The sequence below is a fragment of the Pituophis catenifer genome, unplaced genomic scaffold, assembly GCF_029215685.1.
Source record: "Pituophis catenifer annectens isolate HBS135680 unplaced genomic scaffold, rPitCat1.0.hap2 SCAF_2, whole genome shotgun sequence".
In the NCBI taxonomy this organism is placed as follows: Eukaryota; Metazoa; Chordata; class Lepidosauria; order Squamata; family Colubridae; genus Pituophis; species Pituophis catenifer.
Window position 1 is genome coordinate 178,986,903 of NW_027256882.1, and position 23,897 is coordinate 179,010,799.

At 38.2% G+C, this 23,897-nt stretch overlaps 1 protein-coding gene across 1 annotated transcript in view; it reads left to right on the top strand.

Moving 5' to 3' along the window:
* Nucleotides 1-23,897, top strand: part of MAST1 (microtubule associated serine/threonine kinase 1) — a 60,343-nt gene that overhangs the window by 20,082 nt on the left and 16,364 nt on the right. Inside the window, exons 4-14 of the mRNA XM_070935229.1 lie at nucleotides 125-203; nucleotides 1,557-1,717; nucleotides 3,669-3,744; nucleotides 4,314-4,523; nucleotides 4,812-4,913; nucleotides 12,352-12,484; nucleotides 14,452-14,519; nucleotides 17,593-17,678; nucleotides 18,720-18,928; nucleotides 23,208-23,346; nucleotides 23,483-23,615. Of these exons, the coding sequence (XP_070791330.1) occupies nucleotides 125-203; nucleotides 1,557-1,717; nucleotides 3,669-3,744; nucleotides 4,314-4,523; nucleotides 4,812-4,913; nucleotides 12,352-12,484; nucleotides 14,452-14,519; nucleotides 17,593-17,678; nucleotides 18,720-18,928; nucleotides 23,208-23,346; nucleotides 23,483-23,615 (1,396 nt within the window). The remainder of the gene's footprint in view (nucleotides 1-124; nucleotides 204-1,556; nucleotides 1,718-3,668; nucleotides 3,745-4,313; nucleotides 4,524-4,811; nucleotides 4,914-12,351; nucleotides 12,485-14,451; nucleotides 14,520-17,592; nucleotides 17,679-18,719; nucleotides 18,929-23,207; nucleotides 23,347-23,482; nucleotides 23,616-23,897) is intronic.

The following is a 23,897-nucleotide window of genomic DNA, read 5'->3' on the forward strand; positions in this document are numbered from 1 at the left end:
CAGTGATAGTAGTACATATATCACAGCATCTGCCCAGTGATGTTGTCACACAGATTATGTGATTTGCCCCAACCTCATCCCATCTTGAGTATTCTCATTTTTATATTCACCCTGTTACTTTCAGGGCAGATGGCCGGCGTTGGTCTTTGGCTTCCCTACCATCATCTGGATATGGAACCAACACTCCAAGTTCTACAGTATCAGTAAGATAAACAAAAACGGACTAGATAAAAGAGCTCTTTTATAGACCAGTGTTGCTTATGAAACACTATGCCCAGAGAACTAGAAATAATGTATGTGTTCAGAAGAAATTGTTAAAACCAGCTCACTCATCACCAGAGGACAACTGTTCACACAAACAACACCATCAAGAAAATTTTATATGCAGTATACTCTGCATAATGCAGAGTCATCCAACGGGCCAGGGAAAGAGAATGATTCAGTCTCTGCTGTTAAGGAACATTAGTGCACTTCTAGGGAAAATGTTTACATAATGTTAAGCTCTGATTTGATAGGTGAGATAATGGAACATAGGGAACAGATTGGATCTGCCTGTTCTCTCTAATTCCACAGAGTTGGCTGCAGTCACATGTATACTCTACAATGCTGTTTGTGCATGGTTCACTGTTTGTAATGCCATGCGAGCTTCTTGGTTACAGATGAACATGCATTTAATTCTCATGTGGCAGATCATGTGGGTAGCATGCCAGTGGCCCTAGTTCAATCTCTTTTCACTGCTAAGGAGAAGTAGGCTTACCATCAAAAATACGAAGAGTCCTGTTGGTTAGTGTTGACAGAACTGAACTGCATAAGCCAGTGATCTGACTTGATGTAAAGAGCTCTAGATTGATTTCAATATATGTACAGGTAGTTCTCGACTTATGACCACAATTGATGCCAAAATTTCTGTTGCTAAGAGAAATATTTTTTAACTGTATTTTGTCCTATTTTACGACTTTTCTTGCCACAGTTGTTAAGTGAATCACAGCAGTTGTCAAGTTAGTAACATGGTTGTTAAGTGAATCTGGTTTCTCCATTGACTTTGTTTGTTAGAAGGTCTCAAAGAGTGATCACGTGGCCCTGGGACACTGCAACGGTCATAAGTATGAGTCAGTTGCCAAGCATCCAAATTTTGATCATGTGACCAAGGGGATGCTGCAAGGATCATGTGTGTGAAAAATGGTCATAAATCACTTTTCAGTGTACGGTCACTAAATGAACTATTGTAAGTCAAGGGTACCTGTAATTAGCAGTTGGATTATATTTTGCTTTTTGCCAAGTATTGTGGCATTTATTGGAAAGCTGAACGTCCCATATAGAGGAACTGGAGATATATATCCCAGAAATAGTTGTACTTCAGTGAGGTTTGAAATCTCTCTCCCCCTCCCTCTCTCTCTCTCTCTCTCTCTCTCTCTCTCTCTCTCTCTCTCACACACACACACACACACACACACACACACACACACACACACACACGCACACACACGATAGAACTGCTGCATCTCAGCATTGGTGAATGGTCACATGGCCAACTCTGTCCCTTCTGTTCCTCACAGTCATCCTGCTCCTCCCAAGAGCGCCTTCACCAGCTGCCTTATCAGCCAACTGTGGATGAGCTGCACTTCCTGTCCAAGCATTTTGGCAGCACTGAAAGTATAACCGATGATGACGGGGGGCGGCGGTCTCCTGCAGTGCGGCCCCGGTCCCGGAGCCTCAGGTAAGGATGAGCAGCCAAGACAAGCCTAAACAGTAATACTTTTTATATTATGACATACAAAAAATCTGCTTTCTAATTTTTTTCCCTCTGCATGACCAATTCTGTATGATGTGCTTTCTTTTTTCTGTCCCTTATCAACCTTGAAGGGACACTTTATGCCAAAGTTTAAAACAACCCCCTTCTGGCATCGTACAACAGCTATATATTTAAGCAAGTTACATACGTCTACCCCAATTTTACCAATTGAAACAGTTAGAGGTACTTCTTTGCTACCAGACCTAAAGTCCTATAGGTATATATCTCTTAAGTAATCTAAGATACTCCTCATCCCTAAAACAGCATCATCCATGATCTACTTTTGAAAGGGCAATATGATAGTTTTAAGGAATGGACTTAGTTTTCTAAAAGAGAAAATGGGATGGAATAGAACTGTGATGGCAAACCTATGCCCTCTCTGCGGGCATGTGAGCCGTTGCCTCAGCTCAATTCTGCCGCGCATGCACATGCACCTCCCGCCGGCCAGCTGGTTTTCGGGTCTCTGCCGCACATGTGGGAGACGCTTGTGCATGCACGGGGTGCACACGTAGGGGTGAGGTGCACATACAGGAGTCACCTGCGCATGTGCAGGGGGTGCACACTCCCCACATGCATGCGCGGGGAGGCAGGGCACACATGTGTGTGCGTGCATTGCATTATGGGTGTGTACACGTGCACGCTTTGGGCACTCGGTGCTGAAAAGTTTAGCCATCACTGGAATAGATGATACGTGCCATATCATTTATCACAAAACAATACAATATATCACTTATACCAGTAAATATGAAATATATTGCAGTTCACATTTTCAAAGAGACAGCCTTATGTACACTTATCAAAGTCCCATTGGCTCTTACCCCTAAGAAGATCAGTTTGCTATTCTGATATGAGCCAAAATGGAAGTGTGAAAAAAAAGTTAAACTAACTGTATTGAAAGGTTCCTGTAGTACAATTAGTGAAATACATCTATAATCAAAGGGCTCTGTTGCAATTCCATTCTACCAGCCTTCCCAATTTACTCTCTTCCAGGTATGTGGTAGTACAGTTTCCAGAATTCCATGCTGGCTGAAAATGCTGGGAGTTGTAGTCTCATACATCTGAGGAACAATAGGTTGGGGAAGGACGCCATACTGTTTCCAAAGTGGTGGCAATATTTTTTACAATACTTCCTATATTATTATGCACAATCTTAATCAAAGGTTAAACTTTCAGAACAGAAGAGGAATCTCATTTTTGTAGGTTTCACCTTTTATTGCAGTCATGCCGGCTGTAAATGGTAACCTGGACATAAGATGGGGGTTATCATTGCATGCTTTACCATCCCAGCTGACATTCCCTTATCCCAGCTTGTTACCTATTGTTAACCGTTGGTTTTGTGCCCTCTTTTGCTGGTGTGTAATGATTACTGATTGTGGAAGTGAGTGCACTAAGAGTAGGGTTATTTGATGTTGTGGGATCTACTTTTTTTTTGGGGGGGGGGGGTAGACTGAGCAGTTGACTCCAGATGCAAAATACTGGCTCATTAGGGTGGATGTGCACTTAGGATAAGCACACACTTAACCAGAAAATTGTTTTCAGTGCTCACAACAATGTTGCACAAATAGTTTTCCTTAGATCATCCATCCTTCCCATGCAGTTTCTTTTTTTCCAATCATCTAATGTCAGAAGGCAGGGTTTTCTTCTAGTACTGCTATTATTAAATAGTTTAGAGTGAGAAACCTGTGGAAATTTATATAGGTATCTTTTAGTACATATCTAGTTGCTGTCTGCCAACCTCTGCAATACAGTATATACTGCCTCATTGAATAAAGTAAAATAAACATGGTATGAGATTTTCAAATAAAATTGAGGGAAATAGAAAGTGTAAAGAAATGACTATCACCAACTGATTTGTGGTTTATTTATTTTTTTGCAGTCCGGGCCGGTCTCCATCCTCCTATGACAATGAGATAGTAATGATGAATCATGTTTATAAGGAGCGATTCCCCAAGGTAAGGGTTGAATAGAAAAGAGAGCCTAATCATTGAAGCTCAAACTGTTTTACACAGGAAAAAAAAGCAGCGGCCAAGCTGGAGGCAGAAAGATTGGGTCCATCCCACCTTCTTATTTTTGACATTTAAATGAATTTGAGAATGAACAGAATCACTTTAGATTGTCTCTATTTTAATATTCCAAGAAAAAAATTGAGAAAAGAAACCAAGTCAGAGGACAACAGGTTTATTGATACTAGATAGAGCAGACGCTTTTTAAAGAAAACAGCTCTAATATCCTGATTAATTCCCTTTAAAAAGACAGTAGTAAAGGAATGGCTTTATGATCCAGATCTATCTCTCTATCTCTCTGTCTCTCTATCTCTCTCTATCTATCTATATCTCTCTTTATCTCTCTTTCTCTCTCTCTTTCTCTCTTTGATAATCTGGACAGTGTGGTTAATGCAGTGTAAAGTTTGAGGGTAAAGATTCTCATATTCTTTTCTGGGCTTAAAAAAAATGGGGCTTAGTCTGAGTTATTGGGAGTGTCCTTTTTTACTTTATGCAAGAATTGTTTCTTACCCTAATAGGCCACAGCGCAGATGGAAGAGAAGCTACAAGATTTCATTAAATCTTATGAGCCAGACAGTGTGTTGCCTTTGGCTGATGGGGCGCTCAGTTTCATCCACCACCAAGTAATTGAACTGGCACGAGATTGTTTGGCCAAGTCCCAGGAGGGTCTCATCACTACTGTCTATTTCTATGAGTTGCAAGAGAACATGGAGAAGCTGTTGAAAGATGTGAGTGTCAGCAGCCCGGGAAATAAAATATCAGAAATATGAATAAAACTTATAGACAGCTTAGTTCAAAAGGGGTCTGAAAAAGCAAGCTGGCTTGGAGTAGCCTTTACGAGGAAAAAATAGATTTTAGTGATGGAAGTTGGAAAGGCTGTGATGTGCCTAGTCAGCTGGTGGAATTAGAGGCTCCAATAAGGAGGTCATGGCAAGATAGCTTTGGTAAGTGCTGTGGTCTTATATAATGGCAGGCTAATTCCTCCACTAATGAGCCATCTCTTTTGTTGCTTGTAGGCTTATGAACGCTCTGAGAGTGAAGAGGTGACCTTTGTCACTCAACTGGTGAAGAAGCTACTCATTATCATCTCCCGTCCAGCTCGCCTACTAGAATGCCTGGTGAGGCATAGAAGGGTGGAGTGCATGCATATGTGTTGGTATGCTTTGAATTGGCAGAAGGACCCAAAGTGTGTGTCCCTGTTGTCGATAGATTTTTATATACAAACATAGCATAAGCCTATCTTAGTGACTATATAAACATTCCACACAGGGAAGATTACATAATTAACAGGTATGGAAATGGCAGTATTGGAATTAGGAAGAAGATTGTTATGATTTTGGTCTTCCTTTCCTCTTGTTTATATTTATTTCATTGGGCCTTAAAATTCGCTTGTGATATTGTAGAGTCACTGTGGGCTGCACAGTGACTCCACACATCCCATTCTTAAACAGACACAAAGATAGATAGATAGACACATGACACAAAACCTCTACCTTCCTTCAGCTATCTTTGCGGCACTGAATTCAGAAGAAAGTGGTGAGTGAAGAGTTCCCCTTGTCCTAGCAACTGAGATGGTAAGACAGGATAAGATACTGTAGCTCACCTGGTTCAGCTGTCTTCCATTCCATTCATGCATGCATATGAATTGTCATGGTCTTTATTTGGAGCAGATACAGATCAAAACAATGGTTCTGGGCAGAAGTGGCTTGTGGGAGATAAGAGCAAAAAAAAGCCAAGGTCTCGGCCCCAGCATGTTTCCACATCAGCAGCAGCATTAGCAGCTCAGGGAAAGAACAGGCAGTAGGGAAAAGAAAATACTAGAATCACTGCGTGAAGCCAGTGAGCTATGACATTTAGGAAGTCTTTACTACTGAGAACATTACCATGAAGAAGAGGTACACCAGCTACTACTTCAGCACCAGCTGAGGGAGAAATAAGAGGAAAAGATGTGAGAAAGATGACAAAGTAGGTAGGCTGGCAAGCAGGCCATGAGGAAAAGGAGGAAATGGGCAACATCATTAGCTAATAATGTCATTGAATCCAAAAAATAACACGCTTTCAAACATTGAGAACATATCTGAAAAATAAAACAAAAAACTGGGCTCCTGCAAAACTGAGCACATTTTTGAATATTTTCTTATGGATGTTGTTGTCAGACAACAACTTATTATTACAACTTATTAAACAACTTATTAAAAAGAAGAAAATGAAACGTGCAGTAAAGGATTTAAAATACAAGAACCAAATAACCAGGCAGGATGAATGTAATTTTGGTGATAGACAAGCTTTTTCGTTAAGAGTCATTTTTCATTCCAATAAATCTGAGAACATGCTATTCCTCCTTGCTTCTAGTGTGTACAGACATGACCCATGCTGGTAGAACTTAAAGATTAGCAAATTAGAAGCAGGTAAAAGCTGCTTTCAGAAATTATTTATGCAATAGAAAATGGAAGAGAAATGGAAGAGACGCCATTAAGAAGGATAAAGTATTTAAATCAATCAAAGGATTTGGAAATAATTCAGAGTGATAAGTGGAAGGACACACATCTGGTCTTTATCACACTTACATTGCAGCAGCCTGTTTTCAGTACTTTTGAAGAGCAGGTCTGGTGATTTCATTATGTGAGAGCTAGGTTTCTAACCAGTAAATGATTGTTTAACTGTATTACTCCAAAGTTAAAAGATACTGATTATTTTCCAACACTTAAAGCTTTGAACAAGTTATGGACTACAGGTAGTCCTCAACTTATGAATGGTTGTTTAGCGACCATTTGAAGTTATGATAGATACCTCCCCCCCCACAAATACAATCTGATTTTGAAGTTAAAGTAGCCATAATCCCGAAAACGGCCAGAAAAAGGCCAGAAAAAGGGTAGAAGAAAGGCCCGAAAAATGAGCTGAAAACAGCCTCAAAAACGCCCCCAAACAGCCCGAAAATGGCCCAAAACGGCCCAAAAAACCAAGCTGAAAACAGCTCCAAAATTGGCCCCAAAACAGCCCCAAAACAAGCTAAAAATGGCCCAGAAAATGGGCCACGGAGGGCAAAAACAAGGTGCAGGGGGGCCCCTGTGTCCTGTTTTGGCTAGCAGAGTTCTGCAGGAGGCATCTGTCCCACCCTGCCAGCCCGCGGAGGAGAACTACAATGCTGTTCCGGCCCTTGAAGAAATCCAGTTTGACACCCCTGTCCTAGAAGCTCATTTATCTGGACTGCATGAAAGGTTTCCTATCTCCAAATGTGGAATTGTTTTCTTTAGAAATTAGATCAGTCTCTACTTTCTTGGTTTATTAAAGACATATTTTTATCCGGTCTTTGAAATTACTAACAGCTGGTTTAATATGGAGATTGGGAGATTGGAGTTAATATTCAGAAGATTGTTTTAATCTTTCAAGATATTCATATTTATAAAAAGTGATTGTCAATAGCGTTGGTGACAGTTGTTGAAAGACATTATTGCCCTCAATAAAAAGACTGATGAAAAAACAGCTTATTTTAAAGAAGTGGTTTTGCTGTTTGCCTAAATGGGATTTTCAGCAGAGCTCTATGTGGATAGTACACCATGCTATTCAATGATGGGTCTTTGGGATTTAATTTTTTTTGAAGCTTTGGATTTTTGCTTAAGCACCAAAACTATGATCACAAGCCCTCCAGGAGGAAGTGAGATCTTCTTTCAGCTGGAATTAAGCTTCTTCTAGTTCAATTCCCAAGCAGAGCACCATGTTGTTGCTTTACATACACCTTTAAGTCTGGTATTGAAAACCAGTTCTGAGCTGAGCATGAGCAAGCTTCCACCTGGCTCAAGAATTCCTTCTATCTCCCCATCTGGGCTCTACCCTTTATCATTGGAGGGCTCAGATCATCAACCCAGCTTGTATCTGCTTAGACTACTTTTGAAGGTTCCTGTGCGTTACCTTGACAACACAGCAGCCAATCACAGAACACTTTTTCTCAACCAGCCAGTTGCTGCACTGCATTGGCTAGGCTGACGCTGTCTTTGTTGTCCTGCTCAGAAACATGGGAGCATCAGAAGGAGGAGGATGGCGGACAGGGGCTCCTGTTTATGCCTCCCTTTTCTCCAACCTGGAATTGAGACAAACAAAGCTTTTGTTTCAAACATAGGTTTCAGAAGGGTTTTCTTTTAAACAAAATTAAAATGCTTAGCTGTGTTTATTTAGCTTCTCTGCTTTTTTCCCCCTTTTCATCTAGGTCAGATTATAAACGGAGCTGTAAAAAGGCTTCTTAATTCCTCATAGCAATTTTCCCCAATGTAATCCCTACTAGACCCATCAGTTAAAAATCCAGTCAGATACAGCATGATGGCAGGATATGATGGGAGTTGTAGTTCAGTTCAACTCCCAAGGCCAGGCTAAGCAAGACTAATATAAAGTGCCACATGATAGGATAGATCATTTTAACCATATATTCAGTGTTAGGGATTAACTATCATCTGATTAGGGAAGGGAGTCAGTATCTTGTATCCATCAACGCAAATGTTTCTGGAAATCCAACAGGCAAGGCCTTCTCCCACTGTTTCTTTTCAGCAGCCAGCATTTTGAGGAATATTCCCTCAAAAAATGGAGACTCCATTTAGCAACTTTGCAGTCTTTCTCCACTTCTGCGAATTCGAGGTCACAGTCTTGCTACAAATCCTTGTAATTTATCTACTGTGATTCAGCTCTACAGATGTTTCAGTGGTTGAAATCAAATTCTCAGTAACAGCAACTTTTTATTAACATTAAATTTCACTGATGGCTGTTAACATAAACAGTTCCTAATGATCAACAGTGGTTGATCATTATGCCATACACTGTAAGGTGACCAGACGTCCCGCTTTTGGCGGGACAGTCCCGCTTTTGAGCAATTTGTCCCGCGTCCCGCGGCGTTTCAAAAAAGTCCCGATTTTTCTTGAGCCCCAGCTGATGGCTAGAAGAAAAAAAAACTGTTTAAACTCTTGCCCGGGGCTTCAAAGGGCCGCCCTACAGGCAATCAGTGTAAAGCAGTTTTTTTTCCCCCTAGCTAAGCTTCAGAAACGAAACCGAAACCGAAACCAGGGTCTTTGGTGCAGCTTGACAAAATGAGGCAGAGAGAGATTTATTTTTATTTTTATTTTTCCTCCCCAAAAAAGGTAGGTGAAAAACTGCAAACAATGGGAAATTTAGGAGGAGACTTCAAGATTTTAAAACACAAAGGAAAAAAAGCTGTATTTAACTAGGGAATTGTAATAATTGAGATACTAATTAATTGTATATTGTGTTGAAAGCAGAAATGGTTAAGTTGTGGTTCGGAGGAATATATGGGAGAAATTATTTGGTTTATTATTATTGGTAAATATAATTAATTGATTTGTAAGAAATTGGATTGCATGGAAATAATTGGAATATTCATGTTCATATTGATTAATATACAAAAAAGATAGTTTTATAACTAATTGATTTATATTAAAATGTTGAATTTGTATTAAACAACTGTATTACATAATTACATAATTAAACAATGTGAGGATGGATATAAAAATAGATGATAATGGGAAGGGGTATAATATAGAATAGAAGGGAAAAATTGAATTTGATTAAGATTAGAGATGAGGATGAAGGGTAATATTGGTTTTTTTAAAAAATAGATGAGGAATAAATATGGCAAAAAGGAAATATAGAAATTGTAAATTTAATTGAAATGACTAAACGCTGTTTAAATTTGTGAACCAGCCAAATATTCTGTTCAAAGAAAATACATTGTATGTTTGTATGTGTGTTTCTAATTATTGCTATTTATTCATATTTGTTCTCTTTTATTCTTTAAAGTTTAACAATTCATTCTTTATCTTAATATCTTTATATTTGCTTGGGGTTGGCTTTCTTCCCTTTCATCTTTTTTATTGTACAGCAATCTTTCTCCTCAAACCTACCACCTCTCTCTTTTCTTTCCTTCTTACTTTCTCTTCCCCCCACCCTCTTTTTCTCCTCCCTACTTCCTCTTTCTTTCTCCTTCTCCTCCTCTCTTCCTCCCTCTCTTACCCTCACTCCTACTCTAATTTCCATTCCTTCATCCCTCTCTATTGCTGTAATCCTTTAATGCATATGGACTACTCAGAGGGCTGAAAAAGTTATTTTTGACTGGTCCTCGCACTTTTGACCAGTCCTCGAACTTACGACTGCCCTCACATTTTACATTTTTGCCCTATCTTGTCATCATGGTGAAGAGAAGCAGTTGTGAAATGAGTGACGTGGTTGTTAAGAATACTGCACGGGCATAAATGTGAGGATGGTCATAAGTGTGAGGACCAGTCAAAAGTGCGAGGACCTGTCAGAAATGACTTTTTTCAGCCCTCTGGTTAGTCCTTTTGTGCATATGGACTACTCAGAGGGCTGAAAAAGTTATTTTTGACTGGTCCTCACACTTTTGACCAGTCCTCGAACTTACGACTGTCCTCACATTTTACGTTTTTTTCCCTATCTTATCACCATGGTGAAGAGAGGCAGTTGTGAAATGAGTGACATGGTTGTTAAGAATGCTGCACGGGCATAAATGTGAGGATGGTCATAAGTGTGAGGACCAGTCAAAAGTGCGAGGACCTGTCAGAAATGACTTTTTTCAGCCCTCTGGTTAGTCCTTTTGTGCATATGGACTACTCAGAGGGCTGAAAAAGTTATTTTTGACTGGTCCTCGCACTTTTGACCGGTCCTCGAACTTACGACTGTCCTCACATTTTACATTTTTGCCCTATCTTGTCATCATGGTGAAGAGAAGCAGTTGTGAAATGAGTGACGTGGTTGTTAAGAATACTGCACGGGCATAAATGTGAGGATGGTCATAAGTGTGAGGACCAGTCAAAAGTGCGAGGACCTGTCAGAAATGACTTTTTTCAGCCCTCTGGTTAGTCCTTTTGTGCATATGGACTACTCAGAGGGCTGAAAAAGTTATTTTTGACTGGTCCTCGCACTTTTGACCAGTCCTCGAACTTACGACTGTCCTCACATTTTACATTTTTGCCCTATCTTGTCATCATGGTGAAGAGAAGCAGTTGTGAAATGAGTGACATGGTTGTTAAGAATGCTGCACGGGCATAAATGTGAGGATGGTCATAAGTATGAGGACCAGTCAAAAGTGTGAGGACCTGTCAGAAATGACTTTCCAGCCCTCTGAGTAGTCCCTATACACATAGCCATGGCCACCCGGTCACATGACCAGCTAGCCACGCCCACCCAGTCACATTGCCTCCAAGCCACGCCCACACAATAAGCCACGCCCACAATGGTGTCCCTCTTACCAATGTTAAAATCTGTTCACCTTACCCTATACACATAGCCATGGCCACCCGGTCACATGACCAGCTAGCCATGCCCACCCAGTCACATGACCAGCTAGCCACGCCCACAAAATAAGCCACGCCCACAATGTCCCTCTTTACCAATGTTAAAATCTGGTCACCTTAATACACTGGCATCTCAGCTGGGATACTCTTGGTGTAAAAGAATAGAGTCAGGGGGTCCTTTAGCATTCAGCTGTCATGTTCACCATACATTATCTACAATATTGAAGGCAGTAACCAGTCTCTTGGTTGTGTGGTGTCTGATTGTTTGGATTCTATACAAATGTAGTTATTTCTCAAAATGCATATCACAGATTAGCCAATTTCTGTGGCCTGCAAAGCCCCATTTTTTCCTAGACTTCCGTTCCCAAACAAGTATACTGCCAATTCCCTTGCTTCATATAGATAATATGAGATTGAGAGGTAGGACAATAGGAAATGCAGTGCATGGAAACAGACAAGATATTTATGAAAATGCAGTGCCACTGTCATCAACAGCCAAATGGACTATAAGTAACCTGATAAATAAAAAAGCAGGAAAAAAACCTTAAGTTTTAAACTCATGCATATGTAAACACACATACACAGACAGACAGAACTGTATACTCTATTGATGCTGTTCTTTATCATAATTAGGGCTGCTTAATATTTGAATGAAGTTACTTAGCTATCCAAAACTACTCCTTGATTTGCATACCAACTTCCAAGTATGTTGGTGTGCATTTGCATTCCTGGAGTTGTATTTATAGTCAGATTCAAGGAATAGCCATGAGAAATGTTGTCATATTTGTCTACTAAGGATTTCAGGACATAGCAACTCTAGCAACTATTCCTCTTGATTCTCGCTATTTTTCTTCCCTATAAAGGCTTCTGTTTAGATTTTACTATGAAATTTCCCAACCTAATTCACAGAATTTCATAAGCACTTCAGATAACCACCTCCATAAATAATTATCAATGTTTTCACATTCCTATTTTCATCTTATTTTCTTTCCAGAAAAAAAATCCTTAAGGGGGAAAAAAAACTAGCTGCAAGGTACTTTCTTGTCTGATAAAACACTGAGGGTAATGTTAGCCTGAGGAACAGCAGCTGTTTCAATTTACAGATCCTGTGAGTCCTGTTACTCAGGTCCACATCCATTGTTTTTAGCATTACACCTCCCTAGCTATCTCTTTTCTGGTTCCTGAAATCAGTTCTTCTTTGCTAATCTCAATCCTAATTCTGGCCTGCTCTGTGTTTTATCTCTAGGAGTTTAATCCTGAAGAGTTTTACCACTTGCTGGAAGCAGCCGAGGACCATGCCAAAGAGGGACATCTGGTGAAGACAGATATTCCTCGTTACATCATAAGTCAGTTGGGACTGACTCGAGACCCATTTCCAGGTAATACCACGAAAATTATCTGATATCCAAGTGGCCTTGTCTCTGTATATGTATCCAAGTCACAATATTTGTTATATGTCAAGTGACCATACTTGTGTGTCATTTCTTGCATGTATTAGCATGATCATTTCATAACTCCTTTGGATATGTGGCAATTTGTCATGCTGACTATTCAATTCAATATTACATGGATTCCACACAGCACAAATTTGTTCATTTTCTTCAATATGATTCTTTATTCTTGGGCCATTTTTGTTCCTTGTGCATCTTTGAGGGAAATCTGACTACCTATTCTATATAGGGGGTAAGATATAAATAAATCGACACAGAATTTAGTTCCACAGAGTTGGAAAAAGAAGTTAGCCAGGATAATACTATAGGCATATTTCTAAATTCTTAACAAAGAAGTTAAATTTATTAAGGAACTATTAAGAATTTGTTAACAAACTGTCCAGTTGAAAGGAAAAGAAGATAAATTGTCATCTACTAGTAAATTTCTGGATTACCATCTTGTATTTGATGATTTCTGGGATTCTTTTCAAGAGTGCTGGAATACATAAGCGCTTTTTGGAGATTAACAAGAGAAAAGCTGATAATGAAGCCTTAATTATTAAGAAATCCCAAGCATGCACACTTTTTTTAAAATTTAAAATTCATATGGAATAGTGTAAAAGGAAAATCAGTCTAATTGTAGAAGAAGTCTGGTTATGATAAGGGATCGGAATCTTTCACATGGCAAAAAAATGCTGGATGAATAGCAAGTCTTTTCTCATCGTGACTTCAAACCTCAGTTTTCAGTGTTATGGTAAACCTTATCTTACAGCATCAACTATTTCTCCAGTGCTTCTACATACACAGGGTGACTTAATGAAATTCAGAACCCCATTGTCTTTTTTTCAATTGTAGCTAAATATATACAATATAGCCATTAAAAAATTGTATGGAAAGACACTAACATAAAAATTTCTCAATTTCCCTCCTTTCAGACTTTTACCAAGCTGAATAACTTTGTATTTCTTGTGTGTTGAATTGGGCTGAATTATCTAAATGTTGATACTCCAATCCATGACATCCAGGGTTGTGAAATTACTACAGGTGGCAGATTCCAAAGGCTGGATTATGCTGCTTGCTTCATCTGAGTAAAACTAAGAACAAACAGCGCATCATGTGAAGAATTTTTGGAATGGCTTCTGTTTTTATTTTTAGGACCTTTGCTGTAGGCATCTGGGCTCTGGATTTTATCAGACTGATGTGCAAAAGAGGGGTGTTAACTCCTTTCCATCAACTTGGCTTCCCATTCAAAACTGACCCTCCATTTCACTTTTTCCTCTCCACGGTGGAAGCATTGTATGGATTCATCATGTGTGGTTGATCCTATTCAAAGTTGTCTAACTAGGAATCATGATCTGGATTTCCAGAGAAGTAGTAATGGAATTTGTATACAAATTCTGGAAAGTGGTAGATCAAAGGCCCCAGGTGCTAGAAGGTCTGTTTTGTGTTTCTTCATTAGGACAATTTATTTTTTAATGCTTCAGCTTGTCAATGCACATTTTCACACTGGCAAGGTAGCATATGCTCATCTGCATCCAGTGTTAAATATGTGCATATACACGTATATATTTCTCTAAGATGGATTTCATGAGTGCATCTATATTGCATTGTGAGTGTGAGTAAAATTGCCAATATGTGCACATCAGCATAACGAGGCTTTTGCATATCTGCTGTGTGTTGAGCTGCATGCAGATGTGCTTGCAAGTGCATGGTCGAATCTTCTGATTTGCCATTAGAACACATGGAGCTTTCATATATACCCATTTATACCACATGCATGTGCCTTTGTGTATATGCATGGCTCTGTGTGTGTCTAGATTTCACCCTTTCTGTGCTTTCATAAATGACAATGGGGTTGCTAAAGCCTTGTTCCCTTGGCTCTCCCTTTGGCTCTTCCCAAACCTTGTTGTCGTCAGATGTGCTGTATGTGGAGGAGCACGATAGTGGAGGATCCAACACACCTGAGACAGAGGAGTTCACCGAGGTCAGTATACAGGTCAGCTTGGCCAACCCCATCCTAGCCAGTTTTTTTTTCCACACAGGGATTCCCACAGACTCACCTTTATTGTGATTTGTTCACTATGCTGTGCAAATGCCTCACTTGCATTCTGTCATTACTACTAAGCCTCAGAGGAACATCCCATTTGTGTAAGAAGAAAGAAATTTTCATAACAAGCTGAAATTGAGTAAAAATGTGCAATGATATAATACCCAAAAACTGTATCGATGCAAAAACATAAATTATGGCATTTACCAGGGACATATCATTTGCCTTTCCTTCTTCCCCACAGATGCCCATGTTTAGAAGTCCTAATCTTTGAAATTCAGGATTATATCTAAAGTTCTATACTATACTGGCAGCAATTGGAAATAAATTAGACATCAATAATATGGATACTTTAGGAGGAGGGGTACTACTTAAATAGCAGCACAACTTTTGTGATCTCCAGAGTACAGTGTTGCTTTGGGTAGTTGAAGTGGTGTTGTTCAATCACTATGTACTATATTGTATTTTTCATGCGTTCATTTTATACTGTATTTAGCTTTCCAAGATAATTTCCCCCAATATACTTACATCTGTCTTTTGTAAGTTAATATGTATTCATGTGAGAGAATCAACATAGATTGCATTTCTTTGCAGAAGTAAATCCTAGGTTTCATGCACACAGTGCTCTAGAAAGGTTAATTAAAATACAATACATATTGTTTCTAAAACAGAAGCCTAATTTCAAAGAGCTGCCCAAGCTGGGTTTTGCTTGTGGAAGAGATTTGCACTAACCCATTACCTTTTTCCTACTTTTTCCCCTTGGGCAACTAATAATGCTGTCTATCCAGTAAATTACAATATTGCAAGCCTCCCTCAGTTTCAACAATTATTTTTACATTGGTCGTTTGGAATGGGGGGCACGTGTTAACTAAAATACATGCATCCAAACCTCTCATGGACTTGTTTAATTATATTTCAACCTCTCTCGGTGTATGTGGTTTTGAACTGTTGAAGAATGTTTGAAATTATGTACAATGTAGTAAACAAATGCCAGCTTTGCTTGTTACAAGGAAAGACTATCTTTAATATTTTGATCAATAAAAAGTGAAATAAATGTGCCCTTAATTTGGAATTAGTTAATCAACTACGAATTTTGATTGATCTACTGACTAAATATAGTAAAACCTGTAGGCTGATTTAGGATTTTCACATCTCACATTTTAAAGTTTAAGGCAGTTAAAGTTTTGGAGAAAGTGCTGAAATTTAATCACCTTTGTTCAGTCATGATGAAAGCAGATCCTGGGATGGCAACTCAATTAGCCATTTAAGATGGCTACAATTTAAAAGAGAGGTGGGCTTCCTGTGTGTAGCTGTCTAGCCCCATTTTTGTGACCTCTCCCCTAGATTGTATTTATGCAATTTTATGGCTAATTCCTATCTAAAGTATATATCCCCTCTGGAGGTATTACTATATCTATCTTTTATTTTAATGAAAATCTGAACCCTATGTCTCAGTTATGTTCCCTACAATATTTTGGGGAGAATGGCTAAGCAATAAATAATCTAAAATAATGACCCTCTCCCTGAAGAAAATTGCCCATTTCTGCTTTGAAGGATGTCAGTGAGGCTATATGCTATTGGCAAAATGTACTTTTTGATTTTTATAGTGCAGCTGAAGATGTTGGAAAGTTACTATTGCTCCTTACGACAAACTGATTCTAAATTGCTCTGCCCAGTGGTGGCGGCAGCAACAATTGTTGTTAGAAATGGGTGAGAAAAAGGTGGGAAGAAAAATCCACTTATGGAAGAGAGGAGCGCTATGAAAGAGGCACGAGATGGGTAAGGGACAAGAGGAAGAAGCCTGGGCAAGAATGATGGCTTATGAATGTGACTGATGGAAGAGAGGAGAAGGTAAGAAGGAGAAGTGATCATAAGAGATTGGACAAGAAACAAAACAGACAGATAGAGGATAGATGGATTATACATGGGACCTGCATGTGTGAGAGAAAAGGAATAGGCTGAAAGTAGAAGAAAGTGGTGGAAGGTCCAGGATGTTAACCTTAGTTATTAATTAGAGGGTGCATTGTTCCTGAATCATACTATTTCCTGGCTGGAACTGCTTCCCTTGCTCAATCTCTCCCTTACAACTATCTGTTAATAATTCAGGGATGGCATATTTGTTTTGGGCAGAAAAGGCTGAATAGAGAGACACTAAGGGAACCTCTTCCACCTCCTCTTCGCCCCTTGGAAGATCATCAAATGCATGATTGTTTCAGAGGCACTAGAAAGCTAACCAGCTGCTCTTTGGAAATGGAGTTAAATTGGCAGATGGCATGATGTTTTCAGTGTCATTTTCAGTTTATTAAATATGAATGGTGAATTTACTTTTGATTTTTAAATCACAGTGAATCAATTAAGTCCTTAATATGCAAACATATTATAATGTAAATAAATGGTAGAAGAATCCTTAGGGCTTCATAATTTTTTCTGAAGACTTACAAAGATTAACTCTCAATAGAAGATTAAAAGTTTACATAGAATCAGTCATAATTTTGGTCTTTCTCCTTCATACTTTGTCTTAGCCCTACTTTTGTGGAATGAGGTGGCCACTGCAAGATCTATTGTGATTTGCAACTTAGAAAAGGTTTTGCAGCTTTGTTCTAAGTTTCTTGTTCTTTATTGGTGAGAATGTGATGAACATATATATGATAGTAGCTCTTTCCTGAAGAATAGAGATTCTGCCTGGATTAATATATATATATATATATATATATATATATATATATATATATATATATATATATATATATATATATATATATTGTATTATTAGGACTTAAATGCTGCTACTTAACTATGTATTTCATTGTGCACTTGGCTCTTCTTAAATTTGGGTATATCTGCATTTATAAATGAAATGACTACTGTTTCTGAATGACGGAATTCAGATTCAAATGTTGTGTTAACTTGCATCTAAAAAGCATCCTATAAGGTAAATTCTATTAGAACTGAATTCTTGTCTCTTTATGGACCATTTGTGGCCTCACACGCAGAATGCTTAATATTGCAGAGTCGTGGGACCACTCCAAAGCCAAAGAAGCCACCAGGAGAAGGAGACTTTGAAACTATTAAACTTATAAGCAATGGGGCCTATGGGTGAGTGCACTATTAGCATCAGGCTCCTTGGATCCACCGGCTGCAGGAAAGGATCTTCGCTTCTGGGTCAACATTACAGCTCCAAATCGCGTGCGCTTCAAATATTTATTTGAGCCAGTCATTCTGTTTCTATAATGATAATGTGGCTCAGGGAGCTCCTCTCCACAGTTATAGCAAATCAAGGTATAAATTAGGACAATGGTTCAAAGAGGCCAGAAATATAGGTTATGATTTTGAGAACAAGTTCAATGTTTCGATTAGTTGATTATTGAATAAATAAAATAAAATTTAACCTGATATTGAAAAGTAATATACTGTAGATTCCAAACAAGCCTGTCTGATGAAGACATTCCTCAAGAAGACACTGCCATCTCTGGGGCTATATAGACAGTTGGAGGAGAACCTCTGAAGACAATGTCAGTGAATAGGTGGGAGGAGATATTCTTTCCAAGACCAAGATCTCAAATCCAGGATAATTCTGGATTCTGACTTCCCACTGAGTAGTAGCCCAAAATGATTTTTCTATCTTAAAATGTGCTGTAGCAAACTACATCTAATAATTACATTTTTATAACGTTCCTGCCGGACCAGCCGGACCTCTTGGCAGGAGAACAAAGGAGACTTGAAGTAGGGGAAAAAAATGTGTGAGAAGGAATGTGGATGGAGGACATGCGCAGTTTAGCTTACTGATAAGAATTCTTGGCAAGCTACGAAAAGTCTGATAGTCCAGAAATGAGAGCTCAGCTGGTAAATAAAAAACGCAGTGACACACTAGACAGGCGTATGACCATGTTTAATTTTCTCCTGTACAAAGCATTCTGTAAATGTTAGTTTTTTTAGCCAACCAGAAAAAGGAGGTGAACTCTAATAAATATGAAGGCCCCAGCAATCTTTCTTTAAAGAATATGAAAATAAAGGTAGTTTACAGAAGGATTGTGATACATTGACTCCAATTTCCTTTTTGTGGCAGGCAAATATAGACTTTTGGGGCAGAACCTAAAAATGCCTCTTGCTGACCTCTGCTTTCTTCTTCTCTCTCAGAGCTGTATATTTGGTGCGACATAAAGAGACCCGCCAGCGCTTTGCCATGAAGAAGATTAATAAGCAGAACCTCATCCTGCGCAATCAGATCCAACAAGCCTTTGTGGAGCGTGACATTCTGACTTTTGCAGAGAACCCCTTTGTGGTCAGCATGTTCTGCTCTTTTGAAACTAAGCGGTACCTCTGCATGGTCATGGAGTATGTTGAAGGTACGCAGTCTCAGAATTTGTAAGGGTTGGTACCTGTGAGATGCAAGATCTTTATAGCAATCTTCATCCAATATCATGCAAGAATTATGTCATGTTAGCAGCAATCCATGGGAATTGGTTAGATTGATATGCCCTAAATTACAGGTCATTTACAGCTTTATCCAAACTGGATTCCAAATATATTAGACTTCAACTTCTGTAATCTGATTTGAACATAGGCAATACTGATTGCAGCATTATAGGGTGAAGTTAGTCTATTTGGAAGCAGCTGATTTGAAAAGACTGCCTTAGGATGCTGAATTTTATAAAGAAAACACTAAGTTTAACAGCACATTATTTGAAAGAATATAACAAATACCATATCTTACTAAATATAATAATGAATGTGTCAGTAAATAGATTACCTACAAGAATGATAGTTAGGAAGTGGCCGTAATTTAGTACTTAAGCACATGTCTTATATAAAGAAGAATTTATGTTCATTCCCTGAAATGCTCAGGTAAGGTGAGGGAAGATTCTGCTTGCAATTCTGAAAATCAGCTGTTCCATCCGGGTAGATATTCTTGAACTAGCTTACTTAAGGTGTTGACTTAATACAACTTTCCAGATTGGAAATTATGGCCATTGAAGTTGTCCACATCCTAGTTATAGTCTAATATCCTGTTGAAACTCTTTGATGATGTGATACAACCTCTCGAAGAAGTTGAAAATACTCAGTTCTGACTTTGCAGGGTCATACCAGAGAATTTTATTTTATTTATTTATTTATTTATTAAATTTGTATATCGCCCTTCTCCTTTCGGACTCAGGGCGGTGAACAGCCAAAATAAAAACATTTGTACACAAAAGTTAAAATAATTATTAAAACTAATTAAATGAAATTTGGCCCATAATTTAAAACATATCAATTAAAATCAATATCAAACGTTAAAACCAACATGGAATCAGGCCAGCCCGGCTAGCTGAAAAAAGTAGGTTTTTAGAGCCCGACGAAAAGTCTGGAGATCTGAGATCACTCGATCTCAGAATACTTGAAGACCTGTAAGAGCTGAGATGAAAAAATATGAAGAAAAGAGGATTAGTATCCAATAAATTCCTATCACCTCCAATAAGCTTGGGACATTGACAAATTCATTTTCTTCCAACTTGCCTTTTTGGTTGGACTTGAAAATCAATTGACATGTATGCAGACACCACACTACAAAAATCTTTGAGAACTTGGTATGGGTTTTCCATACCTGACTGAATTGGGCAGCTTCAGCCAGGAAGACAAGACTGATTCTGTACTGCAGTCAGCCCCATTAGCCTGTCTTTCTAAGACATTACAGATTTCGTCATTCTCAAGTGATCCATGTTCTGACTTGGTCTATTTGCATCTCTTTTAACCCACTGCGTGCCTGGAAAGCATCTGAAAACTCATATTAATCTTAATCTACCAAAAGTTATATAATGGCAATAAATTTGGCATTGCCTTATAACTAATACATTTAAGGCAATGAAATGGATTACAAGAATATACAACTTCTACAAACAAAAATGTGTGCCAGGCTAGCTTTAGTCAACCATTTTCATTGACTCATCCCCTGACCTTAAAAAAATTGCAAAAATAGTGTCATAGTAGACAGGCTTTGAAGATTACAAAAGGGCTGCTGTTGTGACCATTGGACTGCATTTTTTGGCATACTGATTTATTATTCATTTTAATACAGTCAGAATTATTTTTAATTTTAAGAAATCACAGCACATTATCCACCAATTAGTTTTCCTATTAATAAAACCAGTCCATTCCACTAGGCAGGAAAAGAGTTTTTAAATCAAGAGGATTGATATAAATAGGCCAAGTATGAAAAAAACAGAATTTTTCCTCTCTTTAGTGAATGGAGGGGTGGGGGGAAGCAGTTTTTCCTCCCTATGAAAGGAGAAACACCTAAACAGGAATTCAAGCAGAGTAGATGGTACATCTAATTTGCTCTTTATTCACAAAAAATATTCTTTTCTTGAGGAGTTAGCATGATAGCAGATTCATTCTATAGCATCACAGATTCACACCAATCACTTTAAATTCCATATTAAAATTTACATATGTGATTTTTGCAGAAACACTCTACCAAGAATAATTATTAACAAATAATATTAAATATAAAATACATGCATCCTTCATTAACCAAATAAACGTAGGTCAAACTTTGAGAAGAGTTTTCCAAGAGTTGCAGTTAATCCTGTTGGTATCACTTTCTAAGGATGGTGCTTCAGTTTCTTATTCAAGAAAAAAATCTTCTGAGGATTCTTTTTTGTATACAATTGCTAGTCCAGTTTTAATTTAAGATAAGTTGTAGAAGACATTATGATTGTAAATTTCAGAAAACATTTCAGCATCCTGTATTCTTTTTGAAATGAAGAAATTAAGGTTTGAAATCATGTAGGCCATTAATACAGTCCATAAATCATTATCTTACAAATTATGTGTAAATAAGATAATAAAAGAGGCCAGGGACAAAATGAACAGATAATGAGAGTTACATCTAAAACAGGAAAAACTAACTGGGCTATTACATCACAAAGGAAGAAAAGAAATATAGAAGGAAGATAAGGACTGCAGAGAACTGAATGAATTATTTCCATCTGTTTTCCCTCTAGAAGCTATAGGGCAGAAAACTACCTGAACTGATACTTTCAGAAAGTAAGTCTGAGGCATGGACCTAAATAGGGTAGACAAAATAAGAAGCTCTTTATTTAAATCTCAAAAAACTCAAATGTGCAATTGATGATCTTGTGGCGAAAAATATATAGTTAATAACATCTTACAGGCTTTCCTAGGAGAGGGCTGAAAAATAGCCAGAGGAAAAAAATCTGGATAAATAAGATTCTCGGGAATTTCAAGCCAGTTAGGTTAATGCAAATCACAGATAAATTGCTAGAAAACATGGTTACCGACTGAATTGTCAAGTATATAGAATAGGTTTTCCTGAAGAAGAATGAACATGGCTGGAGAATATTAGCAAACATGTTATAGAAGTTATCAAATAGATACCACTTACTTGGACTTTCGGATAACTTTTGACAAAGATTCCTGAGCAAATTGAACAATTATGGGGTAAAAGGTGCATCCACTTAAGGCTTAATAACTGGCTCAAAGAACAAAATATACAGTGTGTGTGTAGCCAGTGCATCTGTATTTGGGATTGGTGGTTTTAACTTGTTCATAAATTAGCTGATGAAAACAAAGTGGCAAGTTTGCTAATAATGTTGGATTATTTAGGAAAAGGAACAATGAAAAACGCAGAATATAAGCAAATATAAAATGATGCCTATTGGTTGTAAAAACTCCCATTTCAATAATGGGGACTGAGTTTGAGTGTGGTTTGTCTACGATTGGGTTTGCATAACCTATAGGTAGTAGCCAATAATACAGATCTCCACATAGGTTGTTGTTAAATTATGAGTTTTGCTCTACAAAGTAAAGCTATGGATGTTAACACTGATAACTTAAAAAACCTATTCAGGTCTGCAAGGTCTTATGTGGCATAGACCTGGAGTTTTAAGTTACCTGGAAGCCACCTATTCCCATGCAATTGGTCCTATGTTTTCAGTGGGACATTTTTTTTAGTCTTACCTTCAAAATGTTCACAACTGATAACCAAGGCCGCTTTTTCTATGGCAAGGCAATTGTAGTTGAGGTTGTTCATTAAATTACATTTTAATAAGGTTCACAACTTCTATTTTCAGTTTTGATGTTCTTGACGGTGGAATTTTTGCTACCCAGAAACATACAGGAATGGATAACACATACATTTGTAAAATGTTACCAAAAAAAAAGAAGCAAGGTAAACTTGTTACTAGGTTGTAACTGGACAAATTCATGGAGAATAAGGCTATCAGCATCTACTTACCATATCAATATGAGCCCTAGAATTTTGGCTTAGCATAATAATAAAAAACCACAATAAATTGGTATGCACCAATAATTGAGAATCCCCCAAACTTCTGGCTTAGCATGCCTTCTGACCGAGACTGTTATCTCCCATTTTTAGATAATGTCTGATTACAATATGTTTGAATATCAGGTGCAGATAGAGATACTTGAAGAAGCTTTTATATACTCATTTTGTTTGTGAGTTTCCTATAAGGCATCTGATAAAGAAGGCTAAACAACAGCCTCCAGAATCACACTTCTTATATTCTTGAGACTGCAAGTTTCAGTCAAAGAACTGGAGAGAATAGTTGGCTAAATAGAATGATATCCTAGCCATCTTCCTAACCATTTCACCTTCCTTTGCAGGTGGGGATTGTGCAACATTGTTGAAGAACATTGGGGCTCTGCCTGTAGAAATGGCCCGCATGTACTTTGCTGAGACTGTCTTGGCCCTGGAGTACCTGCATAACTATGGCATCGTCCATCGTGACCTCAAGCCTGACAAGTATGAAGTTAAAAGACCAGGCCTGTCTTTAGCTGTATTTAGGAAGTGGCTATGATTGGTTCTGTCTAACTGATGTTAGGAAGTGGCTATGATTGGTTCTCTCTGACTGATGTTTATTCCTCTGCTTTCTCCACAGCCTACTTATCACTTCCATGGGACATATCAAATTGACGGACTTTGGTCTTTCCAAGATGGGGCTGATGAGCCTTACCACAAACCTGTATGAAGGTCATATTGAGAAGGATGCCAGGGAGTTTCTAGACAAACAGGTGGAACCCTGTTTAAGTCTGTTTGTAATGTCGTGCTGCGCATATACTAAATGTGAAAGAAGTCAAATATTCAAAAAGCTAAAGCTGTCAGAAAATTCCATGAAAGCAGTGATGCAGATATTTTATTATTGATGTATTTATTAGATTTTTATCCCATTTTTATTACTTTATTAGTAGCAATAGCAACAGTACTTAGACCTATATACCACTTCCCAGTGCTTTACAGCCCACTCTAAGCAGTTTATAGAGTCAGCATATTGTCCCCAACAATCTGGGTCCCCA